We start from the raw sequence: 19,350 nt of genomic DNA on the forward strand, positions 1-19,350 counted from the left end.
TTCACACTAACTTTCAGACATGTTTAGCTCATCCTCCCCCTATCAGCTACACGCCAGACCTTGTCTTCCCCCCAGGTACTGGAACAGGAGACAAGGGGGCAGGTGTGACAGTTTTCCCTTGGCCGTAGCAGGACCATCAACGTGCCACCCACTGACACCCTCCAGTCACCCAGAGGTAACTGAATGCACAGGGGTTAAAAAAAGAAGAGTGTGACAGCCACGCCAGCACTTCAAACCCAAGGATGTATACTGGCCTTCTTCGTGTTTGGGGGGAAAAGGCTGAAATTTAGACTGTTTTCTAGATTTCCATTTTGGAAAATGCAGAGGTGAAAGATTATTAAAGAGAAAGCCCATCACAAAATTAACTTAAATTAACAGAAAATTAAGTGAAATTAAAGTATTTTTCTTGTAAACATACCAAAATTACTTCCCTACCCTGCAATCTCAGAACCTAAGGACACAACAATGCCTCCTGTAACACCCAGGGGGTGTTTTGGGGAACTTTTCTCTCATTGGGGAAGGGGATACGTACGCATGTGATGGGAAACAATGAAGTTTGTACATGACACGCTGTGTGCTCTTCCCCAGGCCCAGTGGCTAACACAATGAGACAAGGGTTGGGACTTCCCCGTGTCCCAGAGGGTGCCGTGCACGTACTGCTGCACTGGTGTGAACTCTAAGCCGTATCAGAGCGTGTTCCACAGAAAATCAGAAGCAGAAAAGCTCTCCAAAAAGCCCAGCATCTTCCTGGCCAGGTATCTTGTTAATCACTTGGTGACTGAAGCGGGGCAATTCAGGAAATCCAAGTGGCTAAGTAAGGCCTACACGGTCCCAGCCCCACAGGGGACTGCCATGGGACTGAAAAGTGACCCTGGGACATCCGCTGCCTTCCCCAGAGCTCAGAGGACTGGGAAGACCTCGCTGTCCTTATCCTCATGCCACCCTCTTTGACCAGCTCCCAAGGGGGCCTCACCACACGATAACTTCACCCACCCAAGAAGCTCAGGGAGGACATGTCCAAGGAAGAGAAGAGCGATGGACTCTGCTGTCGAGGGCAGGACAGGAGGTGCAGCTTTCCATGGGGAGTAAGAGATCATGAGTACGTTTCACACTGACAACGATCTAGGAATCAATTTACATACATGTTTGGATGATGGGATTTCAGCCATTTATCATTTCTTCCTTCCAGCCAACTTAACAGAATCCTACTTTTATTTGTGGAGTGCAGGCAACAGTGCTGGTGTTGTGTTGTATGCACACACACACAAGAGAAAAATGTGCAAGGCAGAGGGTCTCCAGGAGACCAGAAGACCTATAATGTACCCATTTCTAGGTCAATCCTGAAATCAAGGAGAGGAGGATCCTGAAATCGGGGAGAGGAGGATGGGGAGCAGGGGACTCGGCCCCGGGGAGCAGTCGGGCAGTGTTACACAGAAATACCCCTGCAGAAGGTGGAACTTGGATGCCCTGCCCCAAATCTCAGCCTGCAAAGTGTCTGGTGACAGGTCTGAACGCCTCAGCGTCATTTCAGGATTTCACAGCAGCAGCAACCACCATACAGGAAGATATTTGGCTGCTGGCACTGCCGCTGCTTTTCTGCTCGGCTGGCAACCTTTAGCTGTGGTCACACACATGCCGCTGCCTCTTGCACGCAGAGAGATTGGGCATATCTGTGCAGGGGGATCAAGAAATGGTGGTGGTGAAGGCAAAAAAAAAAAAAAAAAAAAAAAAATCATTCAGCCAGGGCAGAGCAAGAAGGGGAGGGCTGCTGTTGTAATTTCGGGGCTGGTCCAGGATGATGTCATGGCAGCAGGCAAGCGGCACGGTGCTTCCTAACGCTCCTGTCCATGTGACCTCCAACGCCGGGGGGCCCGAATCTTTCGGTGACATGTCTGTCCATCCATCCATCCATCTGTCCATCCATCCATCCACCCCACTTCTCACCCCGCTCCCACGAGCGGGCCCCTCCGAAGGCTGCCGCCGGCCGCAGCCGCGCGGGTGCCGGGGAGGCGGCGCGGCCGCCAACTCTGGCGGCACACACCCCTCTCGCTACTACAAAGGCATCCTACAGCAATCACATTTGCAATAGTACAAATCTGGATGGATTCAGCCCATCCCCCTCCTCTTTGTAAGCCCACAGCCCCGCCGTGAGCCCTCGGCTCTTGCAACCCCGCGATCCCGCCCGGGGATCAGCCTGCAAAGCGCAGTCACAGCACAGTTGCTTGAAATAAATGAATGAATGAATGGGAAAAATAATAAAAAAATAATTAAAAAAAAAAATCAGCAGCAGCTCATCCTGGAAACAGCAATCTTATTGTTTCAAAACCCATATGCATCTGCATTTCCACAGCATTTAACCGTATTTCACACAAGCACACAGACACTCTTAACGCACATGCAAACAAGCACATTTGTTAATAGCAGCAGCCCTAACAAAGGAGATAGGTGGAAGAGGGAAAAAAAAATAATCTAAGACGATATTAGCTTCACCCACAAATGTGGCTTATTCCACATCGGCTGGACAGATATGCAGTGTGAAAGCCCAGATATTACAGATACCCTACACCTTACATTTCACACACACGGCTAAAACATCATTCGGTGCAATATCTAGTTGCTATGCCAACAGATTAAAAAAAATTAAGAGAGAAAAAAATTTTTTCTTGACCCCTTCCCAGAGAGAGAGAGAGAAACAGAGAGACAGAGAGAGAGCAGGGGTGGGGGCTGCTTACCAAAGACGCTGATTTGATTGTGGCAAAGCGCTCTCGGTTCCGGTAGTGGAGGGCCTGATTCTGCACTGACTGGGTAGGCCGCACGTCAGGCCTGCGATCCCTGTGGCCCACCTCATCCCTTATAAATACATGATCCTGCAGAAATGGATAAAAACAAGGAGAAAGTCCAGCTGTGCTCTTTCCTCGGCGGCTGCCTGTCTCTCAGCCCTCTTTCTGCACAAGCACGGCTGTTTGAAATGCATAGTTTAGCTCTCTGCTAGCCCCTGCAGCTCCCACGGTACAAAATGAATAAGCAACACATTGCAGCTTCGGTTCGGCGTGTCAGCTGATCGCTAGCGGGATGCCTTCTGAATCCCTGGCAGATTTTTTTTTTTTTTTTTTTTTTAAACCTCCAGTATTACATACGTGCGGAAAAAAAAAAGACTCAGAAGCACAAAGCAATGCAGAGCGACCGGGCTCCTCAGAAAGGTTGGCTTAAAGCACTGCAACCGAGTAATCCCTTGAAAAACGTGACTTCCATGTCTAGCAAAGCCGCCGCCGCTGCCTTTTAACACCAGAGCAACATTTTGCCTCATTCCCTTGGCAGCCCGGCTCCTCTGTCCCGGCAGCGGGACCGGCGTCCCGGCTCGCTCCCTGCCGCCGCGCAGGATCGCCGCCGCCGCCACTCAGGGATCCTGCTTTCCAGTCATGATCCCGCACGCTTCTAGCACTTTCTCTCCACAGCCCACAAAGGATTTTTTTTTTTTTTCCCTTTAAAGCAACAGCTCACGGGTTTTAGCACAAATGGTTTCTCGTGCAGCCTTCTCCTGCTCGCTCGCTGGCAAAGGCGCGGCGAGCAGCGGCCGTGCTTCTGCCGAAGCGCCGCGGGCTGGGTGTGAGGACAGCAGAGCTCCTGGCGAGCCCATGGAGACCCCAACCAGCCACGCTCATCAGAAACACCATTGGGAACCTGCTAATTGAAGAGGTGGCCTCCAGAAGTCAGCACACCTGCAGACAGCTCCGACCAGTGCTTGGTGCCTGCCGTGTCCCGTGACGGGAGCTGACGGCCACGCACCCACTGCAGGGCTCCCGGCACGGCTTCGTGGCTGCCCTCCTTGAGCTCCTCCTGCTAACCACCACCAATTCTTCCTGAGTTTCATCAGGTCTGTGGCCGTCATGGACACAAACCAAATGCTGTGGAAGTGAGGAACACGTACGCTGAAGGCAAGCAGGAGAGGCCAAGCTTTGCGCCGAGTGCCAGCTATGGCAGCAGCGACTTGTGGGCCTGTGCAGAGGGTGTCTGCGGGCGAGAACGAGCACTTCGCCACCCTGTCACCACTCCAGACATTGGCCAGGTCAGAAAGACCCAGGATAAGAAAACCAACGCACACCAACACCTCCACCACCACACCGCTGTCACGCTGCTGCGCCTCTCCTGTTCCCGATGCTCATTTCCCCTCTGCTGTCCTCAGCGTTTGGCTTTTTCTGGTTTGGACCCGTGCCAATTCAACTTTCAATATCATTTTCTCTTCCCCCATCCTTCGTTTCGAGCCCTTGTGTCCCAGGCTCCCTTTTGCCTTTGCAGGGCTGGGCCTGGCTGAGACTGTCCCGGCACCCCCGCAGCTACCCGCGGGAGCCCCAGCGTGCCCAAACGATTAAAAAGGACAGTCTGCCGAACAAGTAGTGGGCCTACATTGAGTGTAATAAAATGCTGCCGTTTCTTTTTTACATTTGTCATCCCTATGTTGGGCTTTTCATTGCCCAAGCTGGGGGGAGCAGTGTTACAGAAGGGCAATTACCGGCGGTGGGGCTGATCTTATGTTTTCCATCTGTGCACATTCACGTGGCAGACAGGGTGCTCCCAGACTCACACACTTTCCCAAAAAGAGTCCTAGACTCTAATAGTTGCCCCCAAAATCTCAATTAAATAGGTAAAATTCAGCAGCATCACTCAGATGACACACATGGGTCCATGGGAAGAGCACCACTCCCATGCCTTCTGTAACTCCGCAGCACCCTTGCCTATCTGGCCAAATACACAAAGCCCACGTGAACAAACAAGGTTCCTAAGGTCTTCTAGAAACACCCCAGTCCTTCAATCACTTTCCTTCTCTCCATTACCATGCTAGGATGAATGTAAAATATTAAAAGCAGGCACGAAGCAAACCACTGCTCAAACCAGCATGACTTGCCCAAGGTCAGCCCATGGATGACAACCCAAATTCTGCTCTCCAGAGCCCCACCTTGGTTCCACCACACACCATCTTTTCATCCTCCTCACTGAACAGCAGGTTTTACAGTCCCTAGCACCAGAACATCATCTCAGGAACATCAACCTAATGCAGCAGCCATGCATTTTTAAGAGCAATGCTCACCGCCTGTTGTTAATGGTGTTTTCGTGTTATGCCACGGACGTTCTGAGCTGACTCCTTCCAGATAGCAGTAATTATTCTGATAATTTTCATTTATAAAGAAAGATGTAGCTTGTTCCAATAAATGCTAGGGGGCAAAGAGATATTTCTGCAACAAAACTTCCTACATGAATAAAATACCTGCTCAGAAGGCAACTGAATGAGCAAGCCACAGAAGCAAACAAAACAACTCAGTAGGTAGATGGGGAGTTGATTTTTTTCCTACTGATAAATCGATGAGAATTTTGCCTCAAATTTTAATCACAGCAAAACCGGGCAGACAGATCTATAAGTTGTATTTCATAGTTCAGCACTGAACATTTGTTCAGCACATAGCAGCGTTGAACCTCTCGCATTAAGTGACCTAACAAAACACAGAGGAAGGAGTCCCATCGTCTTCTGTAACCAATTCACAACCTCCCCAACAGCAAACTGACCACACTGCACCAGCCTGAGGCAGAACCATCCAGTTTCACCTCGCCAGGAATATTCACCTGCGTGCTGCACCTCTGATGGTGCACACCAAATACCTTCATGAAGAGCAAGAGCAGCGCACAGAACTGCAGCAAACGCCCAACTTCTAAGAATTTAAAGGAAGCAGGGTGCCATTGTTCATGGTAAAACACCGGACTAAAACTCAATAATCTGCAGAGAGGTTGATGTATCAGGAGTCTTTCTAGAAAAGGCTTCATGACCTCCTTGGCAGCTCCAGACAGTACGCAGGGTTCATCGCTGCCCGCGCACGCAAACCAAAACTCAAGCCTGTAAGTCATTACACCCAAATATCCCTTATGTCTCCTAGAACCACCACCTTTCCCAAGTATGAATCATGACTCCTGACACGTAGGAGAGCTCCCATCGAAGAGCAGGGCAGAGGCAGCAGGAAGGCTGTGTAACGACTGCGGCAGCAGTAGGCACCGGCGTGCACAGGGTAATTCAGTGGACTTGTGAAGTCACTCAAGTTCCAACAGATCTTAGAGAAGTCTGTGTTTATTATAGGCATTGGGCAGTTTGTGAGCATCCTCTTTTCATGCCTTTTGTTATAAATTAGATTTTAATCAGAGGATTCCCCTGGCAACGTTTTTGTTCCCAAAGTTTCATCTTTAAGAGGTAAGGACCAGCAACAAGCCTGTACAGCAGAGCCGAACAAAACAATACCATACTGGCTTGTTGCTTTGATTAAATGAAACTTATTTTTTTTTCCCCTTACTACTATAAAGTCTCATGGAAATAAAGTAATCCCACACGGGAGCATTCCAAGTCCTACCGCTTGCCGTATTTGTTTCGGACAGCAGAACAGCGTTCCTGGAAGCCACTCAGGCTGGCTCTTCACACCAGGCAGCAGCCTGAAGCACTGAAGGTTGGGAATTGTGTTTTGCACGTCCCCATAGACTTGTTCGTCCTGAATTTTACAACTGCACACAACACTCTGGGGTCGTGGCGCAAAGAAATCAAAAGGTCTCTGACACTTGGAGCTCTGAGTCTTAAAAAATGTGAAGAGTTCAGGCAATTTTGCCATCCTGGTCATTTGCACAGTCTGGTACATCTGGAGGTTGTTAATTAACACATTTGTGGAATACCATAATTTTACACAACACTCTGATTTGACCTGTGTCAAAACAATCTAGTAGATGACCCCGTGTCCACATAACGCAGACAGCTGGCTAATTATGTTCATCTGTATTTTCTTTTTAGCCTTTAAAGGCTGATGAAATGCAAAACAACAGCTAAATTTAAACTTGAACCCCCAGGTTCTTTTACTTTTGTTTGTGATTAGGCTCCAGAGCATTACCAAGCTCCCTACTTCTCACCTCGTAGTACAAAACCAGGTTGTGTGGATTAACTTGATCAGTTTACAGAAACACAGTTAAAGCAAGCACAAATTGAACATTTTTTTTTCAGAATAAAGAACTTTAACTTGAAAATAGAATGAATGTATGTATACATAAATCCCCTGAAATGTCCTGTTCCAACTTTATTCTTTTCATGTATATATTAATATATATTATATATATATTTTGTTTAAAATTGCATTGCCCCAAGTAACAGAGAATTTTAAAAAGGTGTATGTTAAAACTATATTTTCAGAGTGGTATATGTCCTGCTACGCATATTCTAAATGCATATGTACAGCAAAAGGTAGTGTGCAAGAGTTATCAGTGCAGATCTGGCTCTTGTGCTTCCTAAATTACTTCAAAACACCCGCTTTAAGTGACCTCTATGTGAGTTCTTTTATACTACTTCCCTTAAAAGTGTGCAAGATCTCACATTCTTCCAAACAAGCAATAAAAACATTCACGTGGTGTCATAATTATACTTTTTCACAGTGCAAGTGTCTTATGTATGGTGTGCAACAACAGGGTAATGCGAGTAAATGCTCCCTGCCCACAGGTACCCGTAAGCAGAGGCAGCCAACACTTCCTTCTGTCCATAACTTAAATATGACACCATACATGAACCGTGAGTTGGGGAGTTTTTAAAAGGAGCCTAACTGAACTGAGCATTGTTCTCAGCTGAATGTCTTCATCTTACAGAACGTCGCAGTTATTACAATGCTAAGAGGATTGAATTCATAACCTCAGAAGTCTTCCTGTATTTGTAGTTTACAAGTGCCATACAATCAGTACGAAGTGAAATAGTATTCTTAAGGCAAGCAGCAACTCTACTTCTTTCACAAATACAATTTAGGTCTGGCAGGAGTGGCTCACATTTTGTCTTCATCAACTGTAATGACACCGATCCATCAGTAATATTATAATGTACCATTGTGTAAATCAATCTCTCCGACTTCTATTTTAATGCATACATAAATATAACTACCTGGCAATGTGAAATCAAAATACACGTTCTTGAAACCTACACAAAATGAGAAACAAGCTCCAACTACAATCACCCAGCATGTAAGATGAGTCACGTCGCTCTTCATTCTGATGGTTCCTTGGACTGGCCTTTTGTCCCTATTTTTTTCCAAAAAGGTCTCTCTTTAAAGGTGCTACTGAAAACATATTTGAAAAAAAAATGTAACCTACTGAAATTTATGCATCTTATCTTCCCATATCTTTAAATATATACGGCAATCTTTTGTTGGAGACAAAATGACTTGAGAGGTCCCTTCTATAAATGTTTCAATATTCAGTTACGTAAATAGCGTATTTCAGGAGACAAAAATGCTTACAAATATTTAGTTAGTTAAAACCAGGCTTGTTGCAACCCTACAAATGTGAAACTCATACTTTTATTGCTGCTGTAATGTTTTAGCTCTTCTGGCAAAAAGCACATGTACACATTGAAGCTCTTTGCAAATGCAATCACACAAAGCCTACGCTTTACTGCCCACTAGTAAATGACACTGCTAAGGCCAAGCCAAAACTATTTCACTCAAACAATCCCACAGATTAGATGCTGACTTAGAGGTAGACAACTTCAGTTTGCTATCTAGCACCAAGAAAACAAAATGGCAACAGATCACAGCATGCAGCGCAAGAGCAGAGAAGCAGTGAGTAGTATTTAACTGGAAACGTACCTCGTGGGAAGGGTCCAAAGTTCTGCACACTTCCACTTCTCATGAGGGAAATCCAAGTGCAAGCAGATTTTAATCATACACTGTGACTGGTAAACAGTTAGCTTTGCTGTGACCGCTTGTCACCGTGCTACACAGTACAGCACACTCATTCACAAGGAAACAAGGACTGAAGATACGAGCAGAGGTGAAGGAGTGCACATGCGGGGCAGGTGAGGAGGCATGCAGTAAGTCTGCGTGGACCCTGCCTAGACACAGACAGTGCTACCCTTCCTTAGCCGTCTCTGTATTTTCAGAGATCATCTGAATGCAGCTCAGCCGTTAAAATTAAAAACCACAGAACTTGACTCTGGCAAGCCCATCACCAGCTCCTGCTCTCAGCAAACGGCTCAGCACAAGACCACAGCACGCCGCTCGCTGGGCCCTACGCAGCACGAGCGACAGCAGGGAGGGCAGGAAGCTTTGGAGAGCACCAGAGGACATACCTTCTTATGAACAACGGAGGAAGTGGAATTAATTGTGCTCTCGTCACTATGCATCATGACCAGTTCAGGGCTGCTCTCATCCAGGACCTCCTGCATGCTGCTCACACTGCTGCTCTGACTGCCTGTGCTCACGGACATGCTCGGGATGGAGTGGTTGCTGCCCAGACTGTCCATCTTCCTACTCAGGTTTGATCCATGCTCACTGTCCTATAAAACAAGGGGCATGGGTTACGGATACCGCAGGAGGTCACCTGCCCAGCGGGTGACTGCGGTGCCCAAGGTTTGCTTTAAAGGCAACTCAGCAGAGTTAAAGGGGTTTTGCTCAGTATTTTGGCAACTACGTTTCTTTAGGCTGCCTGGGTTATGCAGCACTTCACAGGGGGCAGTGAGCTTTTGCCTCCTCCCCTGCAATCCTCATAAATCAGACATCAGGACAGTTTTTTTGCACGTATCAGTAAGTCTGGGCATGGCTCTGGCTTGAACAGGACGCATCCAGGAATACTGGATGGGTGGTGAAAGGAGTCTCATAAATGTGAAAGGAACAATCTTTGAAGTTTGTGTTAAAACCATGTTCCGAGTTTATATATGCTACAACACATTTTGTGAGTCAGAAGATGAACCCATTCATTCAAGACTCGGTAGCTATCTCAGGTACATCACGGGCACAGAGGTTTTAACCTCCTTGTCCCAAGCAGTCAGCAGTGACATTCTTTCAAGCTAAAACCAACATGCTGTATTTGTGTTTTCAGCCAAGATAAATTCTTATGTAATCTTCATTCACCTTTAAACAGCTGACTCAGAAGAGCCTGCATTATTACAGCGATTAAAGTTATTGTAATCTGCTTAGACATACCTAAGTAATTGTTCCTCACATAGGACACGTTTTTATTCTACAAATATCAGAAGTTAGCATCTTTTTTTTTTTCTCCTTTTGCTTGTATACTCATACCAGCTCAGTAATCCCTGAGTATGAGCTTAATCTGGACTGACTTGAGAATGTACAGAGTCCCCAGTAACAAACTAACGGGACTGAAGATGCTTGCAGCGAGTTCAGTGAGGACTGAGAGCTCTGAACAGCCTTCAGCTCCTGCTCTGAAATAGCCTCGGCTCACCAAAATGAATGGCTTGCTACTGCACCCAGTTCCTCCTGGCCTCCGAAGTGAGCTTGGGGAGAATTACATTTCAAATCAATTAACAGGATACTCATTTGGTTGGAAACTGAAAGAAAGATAAACTTGACAGACTTGACAGATATGTATTTGATTGTCTGATTATTTTTTAAGCAATTAGCAGATCATTCAGAGCCTGTGTAAAAGCACTTAAACTCCAGAATACAAAAGAATACTGTTTTACAGAAAACATATACACAGGAGAATGAAAACATTTCCAGGATGCTTATATAAAGCTGTAGAAGAAATAACTATCAGGTATCTCAGATGAGAATGTGACTATGTAACTAATAAATACATATGCACAAAAGGGCAAAGAAGATTGCACACACAACCTTAATGTTGACTTCTTGGCTTAAATACTTTCCAAATGATCTTTAGTTCCTTTCAAGAGCTCTGAGGAAAGCATTAGTATTATTTTTAGTGTTAAAAATAAGGATTTGTAATGTCCCTTATACTAAGGTAGAAAGAGAAACTGGCTGGTGGCATTTACAGCTTCTGTTAACCATTAGTAACTGAAGCGAGTGCTGTGTTTGACTTTCAGCATCAAGTAAGCAACGTACACACGAGCAATACAACCTCTTCTTGTGGTACGCAAGCTCAGGGGTAAATCCCAGTGCAGGGCATGCTGTGCACATGCAGAGTGTGAGCTTTATTAGTGTTAATTCCTGGACATACATTTTTTCCGCCCTTTTTAGGGGTGGGGACAGGAAGAACAGAGGAAGATGCACCTCAGAGTCAACTGCTACCACACCTTGGCTGTTGAGCTTGGATCTGCTGAGTTGTGAAGTGTGAAGCTCACTTCCTTGTGCTTCCTGCTCTGTCACTCTCCCAGCAGTTTGTCACACACGGGTGGACACAGCTTGAAGTTTTCAGTGCAAAAATCTGACACCCCCGCTGTCCCTTCCCCAGATAAAAAACCTAAAGATTTAAAGTTGCCTACCTGGAGGGTCAGAACAGCAGCACTTTGTAGCTTTAACCACAGTGGTTGCTGTTCTTGCTGCTTTTGTGCATCTTCCCCATGGTGAAGGGCAGTATTAAGCACCAGTCTCTTCCTCCTGTGTGCTCTCCTGACACCCAGGTTTGCCCAATTCTTAAACCAACGCTCTAGCCTAGCCTTAAGAGAATATCTGACATACACAAGCCTCAAAGCCAAGTCCCCAAACATACACTAAATTTGGGCATCTCACTGCACATGATCTTGCTGTAATACAGCAAAAAGGAATAAAAACATCAATTTGTCTGTGATTTTTTTGTGGTTGAGAACCAGGCATGTATTTATTTATCCAATGTGCCCGCACCAAATGACATAAATTTCCATCTAATCTCATCAATTAAAAAATGACTGTTTTTCTTTTCTGAGCCACAGTTAGTGTCAATTATCATACACTGATTAAGTGGGTTGTTTATTACAAGATTTAAATTGCAGCTGAGTTTTATATCTTTAATATAAAAGCAAAAAAGATTAAAAATTAAAAAACCAAGTCTTACTAATTTGGTGATTTACTTTTCAGCTCACGATAACTATACTGTAAAGTAATGGGCCCATGTTAATTTAAAAAATATATATCAGCATTAATCAACTGCTCTTGGTTGTGCTTATAAGACAGGAAACCTTGGACCATCAATAGGACCTCCTTCATAGGGGCTGTGAGTTATTTTTCATTGTAGAGAATCTCCCTTAAAATGAGTTTCTACCCTAAAGCTTTCAGAAGAAGGGCAACCATTTGAAAAAATGAAGTTTTAAAGTTGCCAATAAATGCACGTCTACCACTGAGTAATGGCTGCTAATGCTCTGCATCCATACCTGGCTGTGTTTGTTCTGCCCCTTAACGACAGGAGCATCTCACTTTTCCTAAAATGATTTAGAACAGCACAAATGTGGCAACAAAATAAAAGTACCTCCTCCTCCTCTTGAGACTCGGTCAGTGGGCCATTCCGTGTCTCTTGGAAAAGGATTTTCTTCATTTTCCGGTACTGAAGGTTATCCAGTTCACGTACTGCATCTTTTGTCCTTTGTATGAGGTCTATTAGTACCCTTGGTGGTCGGTCTCGGCGAACAAAATCATGCTATAATCAAGGAAATAGAACACACGGTCTCAGGCATGACACTAGTATGTTTAATGTGAAAACAAGGACACAGGGACTGCTCCTTCCCAAGAGGGGCATGAGACATGAGTTCACATTCAGTAGTTAGTAATACCTGTTATGAAAGCCTCAGCACTGATTACCCGTACCGTACTCATCACTGTATCAAACAACCAAACGGATCGTGCCATGCCCTTTGAGTTTTGAAGCGTAGGCTGCAAAGAGCTTTGTTGGGAAGTCAGAGGAACTGCTTCAGCACAGAGCACAATCAAACGCAGAGTACAGAGAAAGGAGCAAAAATCACTCTGCGACTTGAAACTCATGTGCACGTACACATCAGTGGCAGGAGAAGCAGGGTGGTGGGCAGAGAGGTCCTTTGAAAGCTCTCCGCCCTGACTCCCTGATTCACTTTTTGGACTGATCTCAGGTTTTCCGGGCTCTCCGAGCATCAGAGCTGATTTGTTCCTTCCCGAGCCCCTTCACTTTAAGTGTACAAGGAACTAGACACTGCCACTTTAAACCCTGCAAATGCACAGGACTTAAAAATGAACAAAATGCATAAAGGATGAAGATTAATCAATCCTGATTATGGAAGATTACCTGCCTAAGCTTCATGCAAAGATCTGCCCTGCATCTGACCTATTCCAACTCCAAACCAGTAAGAAGACTGCAAGGCTTGTTTATTATTGAAGAGAAGAGTTTAAGAAAAAAAAAATCCAGTTCTTACCAACCCCTAAGGATGTACAAGAAGCACAGGTTTTAAGTGCAGACTTAACAGTAAGTTGTTCAATGGAACTTAAGTACGTGATGCAATGCTCTGCTCTGACTTATCAGCCGCGTCCTCCTGTGCTGTACAACTGGCGATGGAGCCTGAAAGCCCTGCAGCTTTCTGATTCAACCTCTGAGTACGTGAACGGTCTGAGCATACACTTGCCAATATTCTGTATGGGATCACTGCGTTTGCGTACGCTGCTTAATATACACCACAGGAGACAGCTTTAAAGCACAAACACCGTGTGTGTGTTTCTAGATAGGTGAATAATGAAAGATGGGAATAGGAAATAAAGTTTTCCACCCCGCACTGCGAATGGCAGGATGGCCTTTTGTTAGTGAGCTCAACAGTTGGACCCCCGCTGCAAAGAAAGTCTCAGGAGGATCAGGTCTGCCTGCCTGGCCTCAGTTCATGAACTCGGGGCAACACACCTCTCCCTGGATCTGGTGGCACCCCTCAAACTCAAGCACTAACACAGCCACCTGTAGCTGTAGTAACAGACACAACAGACCCAGCCCTTCTCAAAACACAAGTCTTGCGTACAAGGAAGTTGATAACATCATCATTTAATGATTTCTAAATAAGCATAAGAAGAATCATGCTGCAGGCTTATTTCTTGTTTTTAATTGAATTCAAATTATTGTGCATTTCAGTTTTGTTAAGGGAGCAAGCTAGTCACTTCAGTATCCATTTCTTTGCTAGCAGCGATGGCATTTATTTTTGAATTATAACTAAAAATACCATGTTATTTCACACAGAAGCAAAATGATTCATTTCTGCTCCTTACAGATCCCCACCATTTATTTCTCTGTAAACAGCAGCAAACAATCTGCAGCTTATTTATGATTAGAAAAAAGGTAACCATTTTTATCTCATCGTAGATAACAGGCAATTTTTAGAAAGCAGTAATGCATTTGGAACAATGATCCTGAACTTAACTCCATCCTACCTATCCAGTGTATACTCGTTTAGGCATATTCTTCAACACTGCAAATACTCCTTTCATTAAGTGACAAGCTACGTGCTTCATATTTAAGCTCCTCAAATATTAGAATGGGACCACATGGGAACTATAAGGCAGATGCATAAAAATATAAACAAAAGTCTTGTATGATGAGAACACGATTCTAAATGCTTATCCACATGAAATAACTGAACTACATCCATAGGATGTAGTCACTGATCTGCTAGGTACTGCAAAAACTGGTAAGAAATGATGGCTGATAGGACTTAATTTGTATGCTTTCTTCAAATTGTAAGAAAAAAACAGACTCAAAAAAAAAGTGCTTAACCTAAAGGCAAGCAGTAAGTTGGCTGGAAGACTAACCAACAGAACCAAGTCTCCTGAGAATATCACACAAGCTAAGAAAAATAAGAAAATAAGTGTTTAAAGAAATTTTTGTAATTTAATTTTGAAAGTGAAAATATTATTGAGATAGGTTTGGTTTGTTTTCATCCAGGATAGTAAACTGAAACTGAAAACATCCTCAAACACCTCCTAAAATTCAGTTCCCTTTAAGAAAATGTGGCCACAAAAATTTCTCTCTATCCCTGTTTACTACATGCAAGTAAAAAAATCCCTAAAAGAAAAAAGATCGTGAATCTTATAATCTGACAAGCTTTAGGGAGGAGATGTTTCCTGCGGGAGGGAACATCTGGGGCACTGCTCTGAAAGTCTAAAACCAAACAAAAAGACTGAATATACATAATTTAAGAATGACATCTCAGCTCCAATTGTTTGTGCAGACTCCAACCTAAGGTTCTCCTGAAATCATATCCTTCAATGAACTTACACTATTCCTAGAGAGCAGAAAGACTGCCAATCCACATGAATGAATCATTCTGAAACCCACAACATAAACCTATTAGCTGGTCAAAGGATTGTCGGGGTGCTGCAAGCAGAACCGGAGAACAAAACGCTGGTTATGTGCCACAGCACAAATGGATCACAGGAAAAATATACCGGGCGCTGAAGAGAAAGTAAAAACAAGCTCGTTTGTCAGCCTTTACCTGGAAAGTGAAGGCATGAGGGTTAAATATTCTATATGGTCCAGGCTTAAAGCAAAGACAGAAGCGAGTGCAAAGCCAGCTATTCAGTAAAGAGTGCATGATTTCGATTTCTCACTTCAAGAACCAAGAGATTCAGAAACATCCATGAGAACGCATTTTACTGAGCTGAAAAAGCAACAAGAGAAGCCATAAAACAAAGGCTGAATGGTAGCCTTAGAACAAAAATCAGCATGAAAAGGCTGGCAGGTAGACACAGAGCAGCAATCTAACCTACTGTGGAAATTAAGCAAAACACCCTACGGAGCTAACAATTCCTCTGCTCAAATATTTAAGGAAAAACCGAGTCCTGTTTACCTGGTGTGAAACAGCAGCATGCCATGCAATTCTCACCAGCAGCTATGTACGGCAACCAGAGGAATAGCAGGGCCACTAATCAATTTTATAGAAAGGAGATACTTAAAAATGAAAAATAAAAAAAAAGCCTGATGGAGAAGGGGCTGGACAGGATTTCACACATCCCTACTTTGTAAAGAAAGGTTGCTCTTAAATTCCAAAGACAAAGCCCTGGGAATTATAAACAGTTCCTGTACTTCTCAGGTAAACTGAATGCTGTAGACTTGAGAAAATGGAACTGATTTAGGGTTCACTGACAAGACTCTGTCAAACTCAGGACGCATCAGTCCCAACATGGGTCCCCCTCCTACGTGCTCATGGCTATTATGAACCTGCACGAGGCACTTTCCAAAATGATAGTTATTTCCAAAACTAGCTCTAATTAATTGGGTTTGGTATGGAGACTGCTGAAGGGACATAAACAACTTTTTGGTAGTTGATAACTTAACCCAGGCCTATTCTGTTAGTGCTAGTTTTAACTTCTAAGCATGATGCACGAATATGGAAAAGGAGCAAACATTAGAAGACATTAATTAATCAAGAGCAATTACTCAAAGCCCATATAGGACAAAAAAAAAAAAAAAAGAAAGATTGGAAAATGGGATCAGAAACAGATAGAAACACAGCATTGCCTGACTAGAGAAGCTGAAAAATGTAATGGCTGGAAATACACTAAAAAATAGATGCAGTGTTTGCTTGCGAAGTAATAATCTACAGGTGGCACTAACCAGTAAACTTGTCAAGACCTCTGAACAAGACAGCAGCCAGAAGAATGAAGCAGCCCAAACTCCACTGCTGTGGCAGTGCCAAGCACAGCCCACGTAACCATACCTGCAGTAACACACTCAGAGAGCACATTAGCCAAAAATGCTTGTCCAGCCAGCTGAACTCTGGACAGAAATTAACCCAAAACCAGGATCAGACAGGCACAAAGGAATAATTTACAAGACTAGAGCAAAAAGGAAAGAGCTGAACTGAGAGCAGGCAGAAAGATCCCCATCCCTGGAGGTGCCCAAGGCCAGGCTGGGTGGGGCTCTGAGCAACCTGGTCTGGCGGGAGGTGTTCCTGACATGGCAAGGGGGTGGAATTAAAGCTCTTTTAGGCTCCTTCCAACTCAAACCATTCTATGATTGTGAACAGATTTGAAGGGTATGAACAGATCAGAATTAATCATGCTGACATTATTAGAAAAAAATATGTTTGTGATAACCTTCCTGAACTCCATCTGCATCGCACTGAAAAAGGACGAAACAGGACAGCTCAGAGCAACCCACAGCAATCCCAGCCTGGCCGGGACATAACCTAGGTCACTCAGGCTCTTTCCATCCCTAATACCCCTGTTTCTTTAACTAATCGGCCACTATCTGTAAAACTTCATTAAGAGCCTAATCCTCTCATCATGTGGAGTATAATTCTCAAAGTACTTCCAGCTCTGCAGTAGCTTTGCTATTGCCTGTGCATCTTATGAAGACTGGTTTAGTCTTGAGTTTGAGTAGCAATTAAAATGGCTTTTCAGATTTTCTGTCGCTTCCACAGAGAAGGTCTGTAGCAAAATACAAGCCTTAAATCTTCACTGAAATTGCATGTAAGCTTGGCAACAAATATTGCCTGTTACACAACAGAAAAAATAACATTTTTCTCTATTGGAGAAGGTAAAGAGAAAAACGAAGGCACATCAGGAAGTTAACAGTTATGGCACTTTACACAAAATCATGTAAATGCCCCCAAAAGGTCATTTTTAGTTTCTTCCTGGCTCTTTCAGAGGCCACAGAGTGCAGCATGGTCACAACTCAGGGCATCCTACTGACCCCATGGCATAGCAGAGAGACTGGTGGAAGTTCCCTTTTCTGCAAAGAGCTCAGAAGCTTGCTCCTAAGGCTTGCTTACACAGAAAATTACTGTTTGGTATTCACATCTGCAGCCCAGATTTAACTGATCCAGCTCTGGACCTGTCTGTCTTTGATCATACTTTCAGTTAAGGGATGTGCAGCTTTGTCTTGAAGGAAGAAAATTAAAAATAATTAAATATATCAAGATGACATCTTTCTACTCCCCTGCTGGCAGCCTCCTCCTTCAGCTGCAGGACCTGTCGCTCTCTCTACTGGCTCATGGGGCTTGCAAGTTCTCTAGCACAAAAGGAACCTCTGCCAAGCTCTGGGGTGTGTACAGGGAGCAGGGTGCTGGGCTGCTTCCTCAAGAAATTCCTCACTCAGCAGTACAAGCATTTAACTACACAGACTGCCTCTACTTTTCTCCAGAAGTTTGACTCTTGAGCATCATGTTATAAAGGGAATTGCAACCGCTTCCTGATTTTACCTGTAACCTTGAATAGCCTAAAATACTCTAGCACTTCTAGTAAGGCCACCACGCTTTCAAACTTGAGCCTAAAGGCCAGAAAGTTCTTCAGGAAACAAAGAGAGTGACTCTTCTGCCTTAGCAGCCTTAGAAGATGTTTGATGGGATATCTTAGAAAGGTGCACGCAGCAAAAAGCCATCCAATTCCCAACTTTAGAGACATAAAGGAATCCAGCCTCGCACTACCAAAAAGCACAAGGCTTCTGCAAATTTTTCAGCTCACAGAGAAGAAATTTGTCCAATAAACTGTGTAAAATGCAGCCTATTTCCAGCACACATAAAGAGAATTCTAAATTCAGATCGTGGTAAGCAGTACTGTGGTGGCCAGTAACAACATGCATCTGAACACATGCAGTTATTAGTTCCTTTAAAACCTCAACAGTACTTTAAAAAAAGATCCCCCAAAACTACTGATACAGACAAGAGAAAAAGCAACAGTGTTTTGGAAAAGGGAAAATACTCATTTACCACCACTAGAATTACTTTGGGGTAGGCAAACACATTTTTCCCAAATTTCCGAAAGAGATTTGAAAATTTACCCGTAATAGATCTGTTGATGATGGCCTTTCCTGAGGTATTTTCTGTAAGCAGTAATCAACAAATCCCCTAAAGGAGTCTGACCTGTAAATTAAAGAAGAAAAAAAAAGGTTTAAATTAAAAATAAGCTTAGTATCTGAAATATACACAAACTTACTAGCAAAGAGCAGAAGAAAAACCCTGACTAATTTGTTCTCGAGTACTAGGGCACAACAGTTAACTGACTTCTCTAAATTCTGAGTAAGCTGATCTCACCAGTTCTTTCAGCAGTGGATACAGACATGGCAGTTATCCGCAGCCGCAAAATGAAAGCCAAACAAGAACTCTGTGTACCAGCCAGAGTTTTCAATTTTATTTCAGCTACTTAAAATTAGATGACAATGAAATTCACAGCAACTCCAGAAATGTGCTTGCTAAGTTAGCTGATGAAATGACTCCCTGCTCTCTAGATGCTTCCCACCATTTGCAACGCTGACTCAGGAAAGCATCGTGGTGCATGGTTAGGTTCAAAGACACTTTAGGCTTCACAACCTGAAAGAAAACTAATCTCCCAGATGCTCATCATCTCAAAAGCAGCACAAAAGGCACCTTGCTTGCTCCTTGTGCTCTCAAAGTCACAGACAGCAAACAGGTGACTATAAACAAACTGCCTGCAATCAAGAATACTGATTCTTGTACCGTATTCCCAAGCTGCTTCTACTCTGCATTGCAAATTCTGCACAGAATGATCTGAGTATAGGTGTGGAGATATGAGAGCAATTTCTTTGAATCTTGAAAAATGGACAAAAGAAAGACGATGAAATAAGGAAGTTGATGTGGAGTGGGTTTGATAAAATGATCAGCAATGAAATAATTATGCTACTTAAATGCCTAATGGGGGAATTTCCCACCTCTCCAGG

General features: G+C 44.0%; 1 protein-coding gene across 4 annotated transcripts in view; it reads right to left on the reverse strand.

Annotated features, from left to right (window-relative positions):
• TAOK3 (TAO kinase 3) overlaps window positions 1-19,350 on the reverse strand; it is an 81,953-nt gene that overhangs the window by 12,723 nt on the left and 49,880 nt on the right. For 3 of the 4 annotated variants that reach the window (XM_068653782.1, XM_068653783.1, XM_068653784.1), the window contains 4 exons: window positions 18,454-18,535; window positions 12,199-12,366; window positions 9,128-9,334; window positions 2,733-2,867 (listed from right to left, as the gene is read on the reverse strand). In XM_068653782.1, the coding sequence (XP_068509883.1) occupies window positions 2,733-2,867; window positions 9,128-9,334; window positions 12,199-12,366; window positions 18,454-18,535 (592 nt within the window). The remainder of the gene's footprint in view (window positions 1-2,732; window positions 2,868-9,127; window positions 9,335-12,198; window positions 12,367-18,453; window positions 18,536-19,350) is intronic. The other variant, XM_068653785.1, reaches the window with a different exon arrangement.

The sequence above is a fragment of the Anas acuta genome, chromosome 17, assembly GCF_963932015.1.
Source record: "Anas acuta chromosome 17, bAnaAcu1.1, whole genome shotgun sequence".
NCBI classification, from domain to species: domain Eukaryota; kingdom Metazoa; phylum Chordata; class Aves; order Anseriformes; family Anatidae; genus Anas; species Anas acuta.